The sequence below is a fragment of the Amblyraja radiata genome, chromosome 6, assembly GCF_010909765.2.
Source record: "Amblyraja radiata isolate CabotCenter1 chromosome 6, sAmbRad1.1.pri, whole genome shotgun sequence".
NCBI lineage: Eukaryota > Metazoa > Chordata > Chondrichthyes > Rajiformes > Rajidae > Amblyraja > Amblyraja radiata.
This window is the reverse complement of record NC_045961.1, coordinates 9,791,045-9,809,145: the sequence shown is the minus strand read 5'-3', so window position 1 is coordinate 9,809,145 and position 18,101 is coordinate 9,791,045. Positions and strand designations below refer to the sequence as shown.

The window sequence follows — 18,101 nt, the reverse complement described above, 5'->3', positions numbered from 1 at the left end:
ACCATGATCATATTGAATGGCGGTGCAGGCTCGAAGGGCCGAATGGCCTACTCCTGCACCTATTGTCTATGTTTCTATCTTCGTAGTAAACCAGCATCTGCACGGTTATTTGCTGCCTGCCTGCCTGCTGGGCTGGCTGAGCTCGGGAGGTGTGGATGAACGCTGTGCCCCAGGCTAGCAGTCCCAGCCGCTCCATCCTGGCCCCACTCACACCGCCCTCTCCGCATACTTCAGCCATGCTGTCATCCCCTTCCTGCTGGATCTTGGCCCACTGCCCAGTTGCAGAGGCATTCCTGCTGCCTGCTTCCTGTAGCTTTCACTGTGCTCTGTCCAAGAGGCTACAGCACCCTGCCCCTCCCCACATGCAACTCACACTCAGGGACACCGTCTCCCCAGCTCCGATCAGGCAACTGAACCATCCCACCAACAGAGAGCATTGCTCAACTACTGTCTACCTCATTGGTGACCGGACTATCCTTGATCTCATTTTATTGACTTTACCTTGCACTAAACGTTGTTCCCTTAAAGTCTTCGTCTTACTTAGGCGATTTTTTTAGGCGACCACAGGCTGTGGCCACACTGTCGCCGGGGTGTCGCCTGTATGGCCGTGAGTCGTCTCCTCAGTCGTCCAAAGAGTCGTAGCGTCTATCTGGTCTCCGCTGGTGAAGCTTGACTTCTCCTGACGTAGGTTGTCGCCGGTGCTGACCGGTGAATTCCATTGGTGACAACCGGCGAAAGGTACCGGCGACTGAACTGTCTTCAGTTGTCACCGACAGGGTCGTAGCTTGTCGTGGGTGGACGTAGGTTGTCGTAGGTGGACGTCCTAATGGGTCGCGGGTTGTCGGTAGCTTGCCTTGGCTTGCGGTCGACTAGGTGGTAGGTTGTTGTAGACATTGTCGGAGAGGGGGTCCAATCGCTGGTTTGTCGATGACCTGCTACGACAGTGACAGTGACCAAAAAAATCGCCTAAGTGGGACAGGCCCTTATGTTTCACACGCGCATGCACACACACTCACACGTGCACACACACACACACACACGCACGCACACACACGAGCGTGCACATACGCGCGCGCACACTCGTGCACACACACTCTCACACACGCATGCACACACACTCGCACTCACACACACACTCGCACACACACACTCGCACGCACACGCACTCACACACACTCGTGCGCACACGCACGCACACACTCACACGTGCACACACACACGCACGCACACACGAGCGTGCACATACGCGCGCGCACACTCGTGCACACACACAGTCGCACGCACTCACACACGCACGCACGCACACACACACACTCGCACACACACTCGCGCACACACTCGCACGCACACGCACACACACACTCGCACTCACACACGCACACACTCGTGCACACCCGCACACGCACGCACACACACACACACACTCCCTGTTTGGGATAGATATTTGTGGACATGCAGTGTGCTGTGGGGAGGGAGGGTCGGGGTCACGGCTGTCTTTGCCCTGGTCCTGCCGATCGTAACTGCAGCTTGTGCTGAGGCTCAGCAAAGGATGACATAAATACTCTGGCCCAGTGTCCGTCACCGAGTGTGTTGCAGCTGCCCTGCAGGCCAGCGAGTGTGGCTTGTGTAAGGGCCAGTGTAGATACACAGTGGTCAGAGCAAGATGTACACCTGGACAGAACAGTGCAACAGAGGGTGAGGGGGGAGTGGCGGGGAAGGGTGTGGAGGGTGTAGTTGGTGCAGGGCTGCAGTCGTGTAGTCTAGAGGACATGTCGCGTGGTGATGTAACACACAGACTGGGTGTCGTTGCTGTTCCAACTCAGTATGGTGTTGCACTCTGCTGCTGCGGTCAGTGTTACCGGACACTGCCGGCCCCAGACTGGACACTGGCGAGGACATGCTGGCAGCTCCCAGCCGGCACTCTGCGCACACCAGTCGCTGCTGTCTCACTGCCGTGGGCCCTCCCCGCGATGGCACCACGGTAAACACCGGTGAACACCAAGACCCCGGGCAACATGACCGTACAGCAGGGAGAGGCAAAATGCTGGAGTAACTCAGCGGGACGGGCAGCTTCTCTGGAGAGCAGGAATGGGGGACGTTTCAGGCCGAGACCCTTCTTCAGACTGGGTCTGGGGGGAGGGAGTGGAGTCAGGACCCTGGACACAGCCTGCGTGCATGGGGGGGAGGGGAGATAAACAGCCCCACTCTCTCTGTTTCTCTCCTGTCAGTTCTATTATTTTCTTCCTCTTCTCCCACTGTCCCCCTTTTCTCTCTCCTTCCATTATGCGTTCTCCCTTTCTTTCTCCCTTTCTCTCTCTTCCTCCCTCCTCTCTCTGTCTGTCTTTCTCTCTCTCTCTCTCTCTCACTCCCCCTCTCACTCCCCCTCTCACTCCCTCTCTCCCCCTCTCTCCCCTCCCCCCCTCTCGCTGCTGTTTCAGTGACCGTGACATTTCCTTGTAAGGACGGCCTGCCGGAGGAAATCTCTCAAATTCCTTTCCCAAAGTTGGTCAGGATTCGCTGCATGCCCACGTTTGTAGTGTGGCGCTGTCGGAGCTGGCTCCCTCTCCCAGGGGGGGGGAGGGTGGGGTGGGGTGGGGGGGAGGGTTGCTCTCTCCCTCTCTCCCGGGGAAGTTGTGTCTGAGGGGAAGTGAGCAGAGATGACCTGCCTTAAACTGACCGCAGCTCACACACTGCCCACTGCAGCCGAGTGCCCCTGGCCCCCCTCCCCTCTTCCCCCCCCCCACCACCCCAGGTTTACCCTGAGCTGTGTCCCCACCCCCTGCCTCCCTCATGACCAACCCTTTACATCCGTCACTCTGCTGTGAGTCATCTCTACTCTGGCAACACTGGGTGTGAGTCACAGTTTGTCTACACTCGATCCCTCACACATTCACTCCCTCTGCCTCGTTCATCGGTACCCCGTTCCTGCCTTCTCCCCATATCCCCTGACCGCTATCTTTAAGAGCTCTATCTTGCTCTCTCTTGAAAGCATCCAGAGAACTGACCTCCACCGCCCTCTGAGGCAGAGAATTTCAAAGACCCACAACACTCTGTGAGAAAAAGTGTTTCCTCATCTCCGTTCTAAATGGCCTACCCCTTATTCTGAAACTGTGGCCCCTGGTTCTGGACTCCCCCAACATCGGGAACACGTTTCCTGCCTCTAGCGTGTCCAATCCCTTAACAATCTTATATGTTTCAATGAGATTCCCTCACATCCTTCTAAATTTCAGAGTGTACAAGCCCAGCCGCTCCATTCTCTCAGCATATGACACTCCCGCCATCCTGGGAATTAACCTGGCGAACCTGCGCTGCATTCCCTCAATAGCAAGAATGTCCTTCCTCAAATCTGGAGACCAAAACTGCACACAATACTCCAGGTGTGGTCTCACTAGGGCCTGTACAACTGCAGAAGGACCTCTTTGCTCCTATACTCGACTCCTCTTATTATAAAGGCCAACATGCCATTAGCTTTCTTCATTGCCTGCTATACCTGCATGCTTACTTTGTGACTGTTGAAAGATCCAGTAGTACTTCCCCTTTTCCCAACTTGACACCATTTAGATAATAATCTGCCTTCCTGTTTTTGATACCAAAGTGGACAACCTCACATTTATCCGCATTAAACTTCATCTGCCATGCATCTGCAAACTCACCCAACCTGTCCAAGTCACCCTGCATTCTCATAGCATCCTCCTCACAGTTCACACTGCCACCCAGCTTTGTGTCATCTGCAAATTTGCTAATGTTACTTTGAACCCCTTCATCCAAATCATTGATGTATATTGTAAATAGCTGCGGTCCCAGCACCGTGCCTTGCGGTACCCGACTAGTCACTGCCTGCCATTCTGAAAGGGACCCGTTAATCCCTACTCTTTGTTTCCTGTCTGCCAACCACTTCTCTATCCATGTCAGCACCCTGCCCCCAATACCATGTGTCCGCTCCCCCATCCCTCCCTCCCCCCGTGCACCAATCTAACTGTTCCCCCTGCAGCGATGACCACGGGTTCAGCCCCCTGCACTGGGCGTGTCGCGAGGGCCGCTCCAACGTGGTGGACATGCTGATCATGCGTGGGGCACGCATCAACGTGATGAACCGCGGCGACGACACGCCCCTGCACCTGGCCGCCAGCCACGGGCACCGTGACATCGTGCAGAAGGTGCGGGCCAGGAACGGGGGGCTGGGGGAGGGGGAGGGTTGGGGCTCCCATTGGGTTGGTGGGGCGGGTGGTGTGGTCACTGGAATGCTGGGGGGGGGGGGGGGGGTGAGGAGTTGGGGAGAGGAGTCACAGGGCGGGAGGGGTGCAAGGAGCAGGGTGGGAGGAAGTGAGGGAGAGGGCGTGGACTAGGAGGGGGCAGTTGGGAATGTGGAGCAGGGGGGAGGGGGGGACATGGGAGCGAGGGGGTTGGGGGGGGGACGAGTTACAAAGAGCGAGATGGAGGGACGGGACCACGCGGTAGGGGGAGGTTGCGTTTGGCAGGTGGGGGGAGGGGCTGGGTGCGGGGAGTGAGGGGGTGGGGTCAGCGGGCTGCGGGGAGGGAGGGTGGTGCGGTTGTCGGGGGTGCAGGAGCCGGGGGCTGTGTGAAGGGAGGGGGTGTCGGGGGTGTGTGCTGCTCCACTCACCCTGTGCGTCTCTCTGCAGCTGATCCAGTGCAAGGCAGACGTGTGCGCGGTGAATGAACACGGCAACACGCCGCTACACTACGCCTGTTTCTGGGGCCACGACGAGGTGGCGGAGGTGAGGGTCGTAGGTCGTGTGCCATTCGGCCCATTGTCTACTCCGCCATTCAATCATGGCTCAACCCCTCACCCCATTCTCCTGCCTTCTCCCCGTAACCCCCACGACAGCCGCTCTGATCTACAATCTGTCGGTGGAAGTTGCACTCGCCACCTTCTCTGCTGCACGGGAGCTCGTGGCTGCAATGCAACGCAGCGCCCGACCCCTGCATACCTGTGGCTGCTACGCTGCAGCAGGTCAACGAGAGGCCCCACTCCCACAGGCCCGTGCATCCGCAACACCGCAGCCGTGCAGCCTGACCTCCCACCCATGCATGTGCAGCAGTGCAGCGGTTACTGACCCGCCCAGCCACGCCCCCATTATCATGCATGCGTGTTGGCACCACCCTCACCACGGCTGACCACACGCGTGACCTCCGGCAACCCGTGTCCCTGCACACGTCCGGCTGTAGCCGGTACAGTCGCCACTTCAACCCTCACTCCACCTCGTCTGCTGTCTGTGCGTAGTTTGCATGTTCCCCCCGGGTGCTCTGGTTTCCTCCCACATCCCAAAGACGTGCAGGTTTGTAGATTAAACGGCCCTCGGTAAATTGCCCCCTAGTGTGTAGGGAGCAAAAGGACTAGTGTGAACGGGTGATCGCTGGTCGGCACGGACTCGGTGGGCCGAATGGCCTGTTTCCGTGCTGTATCTCTAAACTAAACAAATGGGTAAAGTCCACCTTTAACGGGGACCAGTTGTGTCCCGTGATCTTTCTGGGGACGCCCCGAGAACTATGTGGACATCTCACGATTGTTCCACGATCGCTCCACAATCCCTCCATGACCCCTCCGTAGCTGTGATCGTCCCGGACCCCCCCCATTCCCCATCCCCCTGCGATGCGGCTGGAGCGGCCGGTGACGTGTGTTTTGTGGGTCAGGACCTGGTGAGCAGCGGGGCCCTGGTCAGCATCTGCACCAAGTACGGGGAGACTCCACTGGACAAGGGCAAAGTTCACCTGCGGGAACTGCTGAAGGGTGAGTGGCTCCGACACAGAGCACCCCGTACATGCACACGTACACGCACACGCGCACACACACGCGCACACGCACGCACGCACACACACACACACGCATGCACGTACACACACGCACACACTCGCACACGCACGCACGCACACGCATGCACACGCATGTACGTACACACATGCGTATGCATGCACACGCACGCACACACGTACGCGCGCACACACACACACGTACGCACACGCACACACACACATGCTCAAACACACACAGGCAGGCACCACACCTGCGTCTCCATGGACAGGCACACACACACACACAGACATGTGCACACGTTTGCACATTCACATACACACACGCACACGCACGGTGTGCTGGCCACACTAACTCTATCTCTGCGTCTCTTCCACAGAGCGCGCAGAGAAGCTGGGTCAGAGTCTGACCAAAGTTCCCTACAAGGACACGTTCTGGAAAGGAACCACCCGCACACGACCAAGTCAGTGCCCCCCCTCCTTACCCCACCCTCTCTCCCACGCCCTCACCCCCTCGCCCCACTCCCTCCCTCCCCCTCCCCCACCCTCTCCCTCCCCCTCCCTCCCTCACCCCCTCATCCCCCCACCCACCCTCCCTCCCTCCACAGCGATATCCCAGCCGCCTGCTTCACCGTTGTGTGTTTGGCAACACAACGATCACATCCTCATTGCTGCAGCTTTACTGCCTCTTCATCTGTTACTGGGCTGGTGAGGTTGTGTGTGGAATATTGTGAGCAGTTTTGGGCCCCGTATCTGGGGAAGGATGTGCTGTCTCTGGAGAGGGTCCAGAGGAGGTTTACAAGAACGATCCCAGGAGTGAGTGGCTTAACCTATGATGAGCGTTTGTCCGCGCTGGGCCTGTACTCGCTGGAGTTTAGAAGAATGAGGGGGGACCTCTTGAAACGTACAGAATAGTGAAAGATCTGGATAGAGTGGATGTGGAGAGGATGTTTCCACTAGTGGGAGAACCTAGGACCAGAGGTCACAGCCTCAGAATTAAAGGACGTTCCTTTAAGAAGGAGATGAGGAATTTCTTTAGTCAGAGGGTGGTGAATCTGTGGAATTCTTTGCCACAGACGGCTGTGGAGGCCAAGTCAGTGAATATGTTTAAGGCAGAGACAGATAGATTCTTGATCAGTACGGGTGTCAGGGGTTATGGGGAGGCAGGAGAATGGGGTTTTGAGGGAAAGATAGATTGGGCATGATTGAATGGCGGAGTAGACTTAACGGGCTGAAAGGCATGTGAGAGAGGCAGAATTAGGCCATTCGGCCCATGGAGCCCCTCCCCCATTCAACCACGGCTGATCTATCTCTCCCTCCCGCCTCCTCCCCATAACCTCTGACACCCGCACTAATCAACAACAGAAGGTGGAGTCTGCTCCCACGTCTGCTGGTCAGGCAGCACCTTGTGGCCCGCTGGGTTACTGCTGCAGGCTGTTCTCCTCCATGTTTGGCTTGGTGCGGGGAGGCAGTGGACAGAGGGGCAGGGGACAGAGGAGTAGGTCCGGGTTGAACTACAGTCCCACAGATGACCAGGGCATCACAGAAGGAATCTGCAGTCTCCACTGTAAGCTGGGAATGATGCAGAGAAGATTCACGAGGATGTCGCCAGGACTCGAGGGGCCTGAGCTAGAGGGAGAGGACTTTATTCCCTGGAGGGCGGGAGGATGAGGGGTGATCTTATAGAGGTGTATAAAATCATACGATATGATAGAATTTTATTCATCCCAGGTGGGAAACTGGTCATGAAAAACACAAAACGCATGAAACATGAGATTAAAGTGACGAGTGAAAAGGATTGGGGGATGTGCAAAGATTGGGGAGGAGGGGGGGTGGGGAGGGGTCGGGGGGGGGGAGTCAGTCTCAGTCTACCCCTCGACAGAAGGGGGAGGGGTTGTACAGTTTGATAGCCACAGGGAAGAAGGATCTCCTGTGGCGTTGTGTGCTGCATCTTGGTGGAACCAGTCTGTTGCTGAAGGTGCTCCTCAGGTTGACCAGTGTGTTGACCACGGAGGGGGTGAGCTGCATTGTCCAGGATGCTCTGCAGTTTGAGGAGCATTCTCCCCTCCAAGACCCCTGAGGGGTGAATGCAGAGTCTTTTACCCCCTGAGGAGGGGTGTCAAGGACCAGAGGACATGGGGTACAGGCGAGGGGAGAATCCGAGTAGCTTTTCCACACAGGGTGGTGGGTGTATGGAACGAGCTGCCGGAGGGGTTAGTTGAGGCAGGTGGGCCTGTATAAGACCACCCCTCAGCCTCCTGTAGGTAGCGGGCTGGCCAGACTGAGGGGGTGCGCCCCCCCCCCAGCAGGGGCCCATGTCCTTTGTACCCCCCTGCCTCCTGTCCCCCCCCCCCCCCGTGTTCTGTCCCCCTTGCCCTCTGCTCCCCTTGCCCTCTGCTCCCCTTGCCCTCTGCTCCCCTTGCCCTCTGCTCCCCTTGCCCTCTGCTCCCCTTGCCCTCTGCTCCCCCTGCCCTCTGCTCCCCTTGCCCTCTGCTCCCCTTGCCCTCTGCTCCCCTTGCCCTCTGCTCCCCCTGCCCTCTGCTACCCCTGCCCTCTGCTCCCCCTGCCCTCTGCTCCCCCTGCCCTCTGCGACCCCTGCCCTCTGCGACCCCTGCCCTCTGCGACCCCTGCCCTCTGCGACCCCTGCCCTCTGCGACCCCTGCCCTCTGCGACCCCTGCCCTCTGCTCCCCTTGCCCTCTGCTCCCCCTGCCCTCTGCTCCCCTTGCCCTCTGCTCCCCTTGCCCTCTGCTCCCCCTGCCCTCTGCTCCCCTTGCCCTCTGCTCCCCTTGCCCTCTGCGACCCCTGCCCTCTGCTCCCCTTGCCCTCTGCTCCCCTTGCCCTCTGCTCCCCCTGCCCTCTGCCACCCCTGCCCTCTGCGACCCCTGCCCTCTGCGACCCCTGCCCTCTGCGACCCCTGCCCTCTGCGACCCCTGCCCTCTGCGACCCCTGCCCTCTGCGACCCCTGCCCTCTGCGACCCCTGCCCTCTGCGACCCCTGCCCTCTGCTCCCCCTGCCCTCTGCTCCCCCTGCCCTCTGCTCCCCCTGCCCTCTGCTCCCCTTGCCCTCTGCTCCCCCTGCCCTCTGCTCCCCCTGCCCTCTGCCCCCCTGCCCTCTGCGACCCCTTGCCCTCTGCGACCCCTTGCCCTCTGCGACCCCTGCCCTCTGCGACCCCTGCCCTCTGCTCCCCTTGCCCTCTGCTCCCCTTGCCCTCTGCTCCCCTTGCCCTCTGCTCCCCTTGCCCTCTGCTCCCCTTGCCCTCTGTTCCCCTTGCCCTCTGCTCCTCTTGCCCTCTGACCTCCCCTGGCTGTAACTCGTTGCCTGTTGTGCAGGGAACGGGACCCTGAACAAACATGCCGGCATCGACTTCAAACAGCTCACCCTCACTCACAAGATGAACGAGAACCACTCTGGAGAGGTAAGCTGCAGCGGCTGCAACCCACCCCCACCCCGCACGCACCCGCGCATGCAACTGCCTTGGTCCTGGCACCCATGCAGTGGCCTTTCCACCCCCCCCCGGCCAGCAACGTGGGTCAGTGAAGGGTGGGGGCGTGCCCACTGATGCCCCCTGCTGGGACCACAGCTGTGGAAGGGGCAGTGGGTGGGGGAGGGGAGAGGGGTACAGTACCCACTGATGCCCCTGTGTCTGTAGCTGTGGTGGGGTGAGGGTGACGGCGGGGTGAATGGTGGGGGAGGGGGAGGGAGTGGGGGAGGGGTGGGTGGATGGGGAGGGGGAGTGGGTGAGGGCTACAGTACCCACTGATGCCCGCTGTGTTTAGCTGTGGCGGTGGGTGGGGGAGGGGCTGAAGGGTGTGGGTGAGGGGTAGGTATTAATAATAATAATAAATTTTATTTATGGGCGCCTTTCAAGAGTCTCAAGGACACCTTACAAAAATTTAGCAAGTAGAGGAAAAACATGTAAGCGGAATGAAATAAATAGTAGAGACATGACTAGTACACAAATTAAAGACAGAATTCAATTCAAAACACAATATGAGGCAATTCAAGCACAGATAAAAAGGGAGGGGGACGTGGGGCTAAGGATAGGCAGAGGTGAAGAGATGGGTCTTGAGGCGGGACTGGAAGATGGTGAGGGACACGGAATTGCGGATCAGTTGGGGGAGGGAGTTCCAGAGCCTGGGCGCTGCCCTGGAGAAGGCTCTGTCCCCAAAACTGCGGAGGTTGGACTTGTGGATGGAGAGGAGACCGGCTGATGTGGATCTGAGGGACCGTGAGGGTTGGTAGGGGGAGAGGAGGTCAGTGAGATATGGGGGGGCCAGATGGTGGAGGGCTTTGTAGGTGAGGACCAGGATTTTGTAGGTGATCCGGTGGGAGATGGGAAGCCAGTGAAGTTGTTTGAGGACTGGAGTGATGTGATGCCAGGATTTGGTGTGGGTGATGAGTCGGGCGGCTGCGTTCTGGACCAGTTGGAGTCGGTTGATGTAGGTGGAGCTGATGCCAAGGAGAAGTGAGTTGCAGTAGTCCAGTCGGGAGGAGATGAAGGCATGGATGAGTCTTTCAGCAGCGGGAGGTGTGAGAGAGGGTCCGATTTTGGCGATGTTGCGGAGGTGAAAGAATGAGATTTTAATGACATCGCGGATGTGAGGCTCAAGGGAGAAGGTGGAATCAAAGATCACGCCAAGGTTGCGGGCCTGGGAAGATGGGGAGACAGTGGTGCCGTCGATGGTGAGAGTGGGGTTATTGATTTTGCTGAGTGTGGATTTGGAGCCTATGAGGAGGAATTCTGTTTTATCGCTGTTGAGTTTGAGGAAGTTATGTTGCATCCAGGTGTTGATATGGGAGAGGGGGGGGGGGGGGGGGGGGGGGGGGGGTGGTTGTGGGGGGATTTGGTGCCGAGGTAGATCTGGGTGTCATCGGCGTAACAGTGGAAGTCCAGGTTGAAGTGGCGGAGTATCTGACCAAGGGGGAGGATGTAGATGATGAAGAGGGGGCCGAGTACGGAGCCTTGGGGAACGCCTTGAGTGACTGTGGCTGTAGCAGAGGTGTGGTTGTGGAGAGAGATGAAGTGGGATCTGTTGGAAAGGTAGGAACGGAGCCAGCTGAGTGCAGAGCCTTCAATGCCGAGGTCTTTGAATCTGGTGAGCAAGATGTTATGGTTCACTGTATCGAAGGCTGCACTCAGGTCGAGGAGGATGTTGAGGGAACCAGTGTCAGCAGAGGTGAGGAGGTCGTTGAGGACTTTGAGGAGAGCAGTTTCTGTGCTATGGAGGGGGAGGGGGGAGGGGTACAGTACCCACTGATGCCCCCTGTGTCTAGCTATGCCAGGGTGGCGGTGGGTGGGGAGGGGCTGAAGGGGCTGAAGGGCGAGGGTGTGGGTGAGGGGTAGGTGGGTGGGTGAGGGGTACAGTACCCACTGATGCCCCCTGTGTCTGTAGCTGTGGAAGGGTCGGTGGCAGGGGAATGACGTGGTGGTGAAAATGCTGAAGGTGCGAGACTGGAGCACCCGGAAAAGCCGCGACTTCAACGAGGAGAACCCCAAACTCAGGTGGGGGTGGCGGAGCGTGGGGTGGGGGGGGGGGGGGGGGGGGGGAGCCCGGGGGGAGGGGGGTAGGGGGTGGTGGATGTGAGGATGAGAGGGGTGGGGAGGGAGGATTGGTGGAGGACAGGTAGGGGTGGGGGGAATGCAGGGGGCTGGTGATCACAGGGCCTGGTCCGTGCGTGGGGGAGGGAGCGTCGCGGGGGTGAGGAGGGGGATTAGTGTGGGAGGGGAGGGCAGCCCCGGACTAACGTGCAGGGGGAAGTGCAGGCTATTAAACCTGGCTCGGCCAAACTCTGAGCATTAATAACCCATTATTTGTTATTTGCACTTTATCAGTTTATTTATTCATGTGTTTTGTAGTAAATGCCTATTATGTTCCGTGCTGAAGCAAAGCAAGAGTTTCATTGTCCTATCAGGGACACATGACAATAAACTTGAACTTGACTTGAGGTCACAAGGTCATGAGAGACAGGAGCAGAATTAGGCCATTCGGCCCTTCAACTCTACTCCGCCATTCAATCATGGCTGATCTATCTCTCCCTCTTAACCCCATTCTCCTGCCTTCTCCCTATAACCTCTGACACCCGTACTAATCAAGAATCTATCTATCTCTGCCTTAAAAATATCCACTGACTTGGCCTCCACAGCCGTCTGTGGCAAAGAATCCCACAGATTCACCACCCTCTGAGCAAAGACATTTCTCCTCCTCTCCTTCCTAAAAGAACGTCCTTTAATTCTGAGGCTGTGCCCTCTTTGTCCTAGGCTCTCCCACTAATGGAAACATCCTCTCCACATCCACTCTATCCAGGCCTTTCACTATTCTGTACGTTTCAATGAGGTCCCCCCTCATTCTTCTAAACACCAGCGAGTACAGGCCCAGTGCTGACAAACACTCATCAGAGGTTAACCCTCTCATTCCTGGGATGGGAGCGGGGAAATGGGGCTCGCGGGTGAGTGGACCAGGTCCCCGGGATGGGTGGGAGGGGGGGGGCAGGAGGAGGGGGAGAGGGACGGGGTCTGTGGGATGGGGGGAGGGGCAGGAGGAGAGGGAGTGGGTCCCCTGTTTAACTTGCCGTCTGCTTTTCCAGGATCTTCTCACACCCGAACGTGCTGCCGGTTCTAGGGGGATGCCAGTCCCCGCCCGCCCCCCACCCCATCATCATCACCCATTGGATGCCGTACGGATCCCTCTACAACGTGCTGCACGAGGGCACCAGTGAGTGATGACAGAGTGGGGGGACGTTTCACAGGGAGTAACTCAGCGGGTCAGGCAGCATCTGTGGAGAACATGGATAGGTGAAGTTTCACAGAGTGCTGTAGTAACTCAGAGCAGAGATTGACAGATTCTTGATCAGTACGGGTGTCAGGGATTACGGTGAAAAGGCAGGAGAATGGGGTTAGGAGGGAGAGATAGATCAGCCATGATTGAATGGCGGAGTAGACTCGATGGGCCAAATGGCCTAATTCTGTTATGATTTATGTACATTATTGTTACATGCACTAAGGTCCAGTGAAAATCTTTTGTGTGCAAACAATCCAGTCAGTGAAAAGTCCGTACATGATTACAATAGATCCATGCACAGCGTACAGATAAAGGGGACAACATTTAGTGCAAGATAAAACATTTTAACCACAGATATAGCGTTGAAACATCACACTATTCATGAGTACAATCACTCCAAACACTAGAAAAAAATGGTTGTGTGAAGAGAAAAACACCAGAGTGCAGAATAAAGTGTTATGGTTACGGAAAAACTGCAAAAGCCTCAATGAGGTAGGATGGAAGATCAGGACTATACCCAAACTAATGGGGGGACCGTTCAGTAGTGTGATAACAGCAGGGAAGAAGCTGTTCCTGAGTCTGGTGGTGCGCGCTCTCAAGCATCTGTGCCTTCTGCCGGACGGGAGCGGGGAGAAGAGGAATTAACCGGGGTGGGACAGGGACAAGTGTTTGATGATGTCGGCTGCTTTCCCAAGGCAGCGTGAAGTGTAGATGGAGTGTAAATGCCTTTCAGTACTGAGTTTGTACGTTCTCCCTGTGACCGTGTGGGTTTCCTCCAGGTGATCCGGTTTCATTCCACACTCCCAACAGGATCGTAGGTTAATGGCTTCAGTAAGAAAAATTGTAAATTGACATGTGTAGGATAGTGCAGCACTCCCCCACCCCCGCCCCTCCCACAGTGCAGCACTCCCTCCCCCTCCCGCACCCCTGCCCCTCCCCACAGTCGCGCCTCCCCCACCCCCACCCCCACCCCTCCCCCTACAGGCCCCCGCCCCTCACACCCACCCATCCCCCACTCCCGCCCCCCCACAGTGCAGCGCTCCCTCACCTCCGACTCTCTCCCCAGTCCCCCGCCCCACACCCTCACCCCTCCCCCACCCCCGCCCCTCCCACAGTGCAGCTCTCCCTCACCCCCCCCCCCCCCCCCCCCCACACAATCCCCCCCCCTAGTCCCCCCGCCCCTCACCCCCATAGAGACAGAATAGGTGCAGGAGTAGGCCATTTGGCCCTTCGAGCCAGCAGCACCATTCAATATGATCATCGTCAAGAGTGTTTTATTGTCCCAGATAGGACAATGACATTCTTACTTGGTGCAGCACAACAGAATATATGAACATAGTACCCCGTTCCTGCTTTCTCCCCACATCCCTTGATTCCGTTACCCCTAAGAGCTAAATCTCTCTCTTGAACACATCCAGTGAATTGGCCTCCACTGCCTTCTGTGGCAGAGAATTCCACAGATTCACAACTCTCTGGGTGAAAAAAAACTTTCCTCATCTCCGTCCTAAATGGCCAACCCGTTATTCTTAAACTGTGACCCCTGGTTCTGGACTCCCCCAACATCGGGAACATGTTTCCTGCCACAGTGTGGCACCCGTCCCCACCCTCACGCACTCGTGTCCCTCCAGACTTCGTGGTGGACCAGAGCCAGGCGGTGAAGTTTGCGTTGAACATTGCGCGAGGCCTGGCGTTCCTGCACACACTGGAGCCGCTCATCGCCCGGCATTACCTCAACAGCCGCAGCATCATGGTGAGTCCCCCACCGCATGCACTCGCCCAACGACGCATGTACCCACCGCATGTACCTGCCCACCACCACCACATGCACATGCCCACCGACGCATGCACCCAACGCCCACTGCATGCACCCGCCCAACGATGCATGCACCCAACGCATGCAATCGCCCACCGACGCATGCACCCAACGCCCACTGCATACACCCGCCCAACGTCACATGCACCCAACGCATGCAACCGCCCACAGACGCATGCACCCAATGCCCACCGCATGCACCCGCCCACCGACGCATGCAACCAACGCATGGACCCGCCCACCGACCCATGCGCCCAACGCATGTACCTGTCCGCCGACGCATGCACCCGCCCACTGATGCATGCTCCCCTAATCGCCCGGCACTACCTCAACAGCCGCAGCAGCATGTTGAGGGGCCCCACCGCATGTACCCACGGCCCCATCACTGGACACACCACTGGCCTCTGCATGGACCCCCCCCCCCGCATCACTTCATGCACTGCCGCTGCCACTGCCCTGGCTGTGGGATCATTCTGTGCATTCCTGTTGTGGGGGGAGGGGAGGGGGGTGGATAGGAGAGTCTGGTGGACTATGGGAACCCCCCCCCCCCCCCCCACCGGGCCGGCTCTGACCGTCTCTCTGCCTGGAACAGATCGACGAGGACATGACAGCCCGCATCAGCATGGCCGATGTCAAGTTCTCCTTCCAGTGTCCTGGACGCATGTACGCCCCCGCCTGGGTTGCACCTGAGGGTGAGTATACCGCCCTCACCCCCACCCCTCCCGCCATACCCACCCCCGCCCTCGCCCCCACTCCCCTCCTCGCCCAGGCCAGCCCCCCCTCCCTGACCGGCTGTGTCCCCCCCTCCCTGACCAGCTGTGTCCCCCCCAACCCCCCCTCCCTGACCGGCTGGTCCCCCCCAGCCCCCCCTCCCTGACCTGCTGTGTCCCCCCCAACCCCCCATCCCTGACCGCTGTGTCCCCCCCAGCCACCCCCCTCCCTGACCGCTGTGTCCCCCCCAGCCCCCCCTCCCTGACCTGCTGTGTCCCCCAGCCACCCCCTCCCTGACCTGCTGTGTCCCCCCCAGCCACCCCCTCCCTGACCGGCTGTGTCCCCCCCCCCCTCCCTGACCTGCTGTGTCCCCCCCAACCCCCCCTCCCTGACCGGCTGTGTCCCCCCCAGCCCCCCCTCCCTGACCTGCTGTGTCCCCCCCACCCCCCCTCCCTGACCGGCTGTGTCCCCCCCAGCCCCCCCCTCCCTGACCGGCTGTCCCCCCCTCCCTGACCTGCTGTGTCCCCCCCAGCCCCCCCTCCCTGACCGGCTGTGACCCCCCCCAGCCCCCCCTCCCTGACCGGCTGTGACCCCCCCCCAGCCCCCCCTCCCTGACCGGCTGTGTCCCCCCCAGCCCCCCCTCCCTGACCGGCTGTGACCCCCCCCAGCCCCCCCTCCCTGACCGGCTGTGTCCCCCCCTCCCTGACCGGTTGTGTCCCCCCCCCAGCTCTACAGAAGAAGCGGAGGAGATTAACCGTCGGTCAGCGGACATGTGGAGTTTCGCCATCTTGCTGTGGGAGCTGGTGACCCGCGAGGTTCCCTTCGCCGACCTATCCAACATGGAGATCGGCATGAAGGTACGTCCGGGGGAGCAGGGAGAGGGAGGGGGGGGGGGTCGGTGCCCACTCCAATTGGACAGGTGGGCAGGTGGGGGTGGGATGGATGGGCTTGGCATGGGATAGGGTGGGTGGGTGCAGGGTCAGTGTCCACTCTAACTGCTGATACCGTGACTAGGTGTCTCTGGAGGTGGGGGTGGGTGAGGGTGGGTGGGGGGTCAGTGCGGGCTCGGTGCCCACTCTAACTGCTGATACCATGACTAGGTGTCTCTGGATTGGGGGTGGGGGTGAGTGTCGGTGCAGGTTCAGTGCAGGGTCAGTGCCCACTCTAACTGCTGATACCGTGACCAGGTGTCTCTGGAGGGTCTGCGGCCCACCATCCCACCGGGCATCTCCCCGCACGTGTGCAAGCTGATGAAGATCTGCATGAACGAAGACCCCGCCAAGAGACCAAAGTTTGACATGATCGTGCCCATCATGGAGAAGATGCAGGACAAGTAGCGGCCGCGGGCACCGGATAACCCACCCCCCCACCCTCGCCAACCCCACCAGCCTTACAGCACCAGAACCTCACACAGCCGGGAAGCCTCACCCAGCCAGGCCCACCGACCCCTTCCCACCCACTCCCCACTGTGACCTGTACCGACCCCCCTCCCTCAGTAACCAGTGTCACAGTGTTCCCCCCCCCCCCCCCCCCCCCCCACGGTGAGAAGTTCCGGGGTGCTATCCCCCCCCCTTCCCCCACTGTGACCAGTTTCGGGGTACTACCCCCCCCCCCTCTTACCCCACAGTGATCAGTATCGAGGTGCTATCCTCGCCCCCCCCCCCCCCCTCTGTGACCAGTTTTGGGGTGCTATCTCTCCCCTCTCTGTGACCAGTTTCGGGGTGCTATCCCCTTCCCCCACAGTGACCAGTTTTAGGGTACTACCCTCACTTATTCCACTGTGACCAGTTTCGCGGTGCTATCCCGCCCCACTGTGACCAGTTTCGCGGTGCTATCCCTCCCCACTGTGACCAGTTTTGGGGTGCTATCCCCTCCTCCTACTGTGACCAGTTTCGGGGTGCTATCCCTCCCCACAGTGAGCAGTTTCGGGGTGCTATCCCCCAACCTGTGCCTTGCTCCTGGCCTCTCATGGGCGGTGCGCGCGTGTGTGCTGGAGACCTTGTGCCTGTGTCCCTGAGCTGTGGCCTAACCTCACTAACCCTCAGTCTGACCACACACTGTCCACCCCTGCACGCTCCCCTCCCCCAACACCTGCCCATCATGTATCTAATTTATACACCACGTATTTCAACTTATTGTATCACTGCTATTTTATTGAATATATAACTTTATGGATTTTGCATTAAAAACAGATAGATTTCCAATCCACATTGTGTCTTTATGTGTGACAAACACCGCTGGCAGCTTCATTGTGATCATGTAGAGTCCTTCTGCGGAAGATAGACTCAACATGCCAGAGTAACTCAGCATGTTTAAGAAGGAACTGCAGATGCTGGAAAAAGCGAAGGTGGACAAAAATGCTGGAGAAACTCAGCGGGTGAGGCAGCATCTATGGAGCGGAGGTGATGTTTTGGGTGGAGACTTCTTCAGACTGATGGGGTAGGGGGGGGGATGAGGGAAGAAGAAAGGAAGAGGCGGAGACAGTGGGCTGTGGGGGAGCTGCGAAGGGAAGGAGAAAGCAAGGACTACCTGAAATTGGAGAATTCAATGTTTTGTGGTCGTAGAGTTCTTGACCTCCAATTTCAGGTAGTCCTTGCTTTCTCACTCTTTCCCCTCCCCTTCCCAGCTCTCCCACAGCCCACTGTCTCTGCCTCTTCCTTTCTTCTTCCCATCCCCACATCAGTCTGAAGAAGGGTCTCCACCCGAAAAGTCGCCTATTCCTTCGCTCCATAGGAGTAACTCAGCAGTTCTCTGCAGAAAAGGAATAGGTGACGTTTCGGGTTGAGACCTTTCTTCGGACTGCTGACCAGTCTTTCTGCTGACTGGATTACCCACAACAAAAAAGTATTTAACAATAATTTATTCTACATTTTCCTTCATTTACATCCCCTTTGGTCTCTAGGCTGTCCCGACTCTCAGCGTGAAGAAGGGTCTCAACCTGAAACGTCACCCATTCTTTCTATCCGCAGATGCTGCCTGACCCGCTGAGTTACTCCAGCACTCTGTGAAACGTCACCTATCCATGTTC

The 18,101-nt window shown here is 58.5% G+C and overlaps 1 protein-coding gene across 1 annotated transcript; it reads left to right on the top strand.

Moving 5' to 3' along the window:
• Positions 1–3,904: 3,904 nt before the first annotated feature.
• Positions 3,905–16,606, top strand: ilk (integrin linked kinase). Its single transcript, XM_033022193.1, is given in 12 exon segments — positions 3,905–4,157; positions 4,641–4,736; positions 5,653–5,749; positions 6,150–6,233; positions 9,100–9,185; positions 11,164–11,273; positions 12,356–12,483; positions 14,178–14,299; positions 14,955–15,054; positions 15,801–15,812; positions 15,815–15,930; positions 16,261–16,606. Coding segments are annotated over 12 exon segments (1,353 nt in total). The 5' UTR covers position 3,905; the 3' UTR covers positions 16,411–16,606.
• Positions 16,607–18,101: the final 1,495 nt, after the last annotated feature.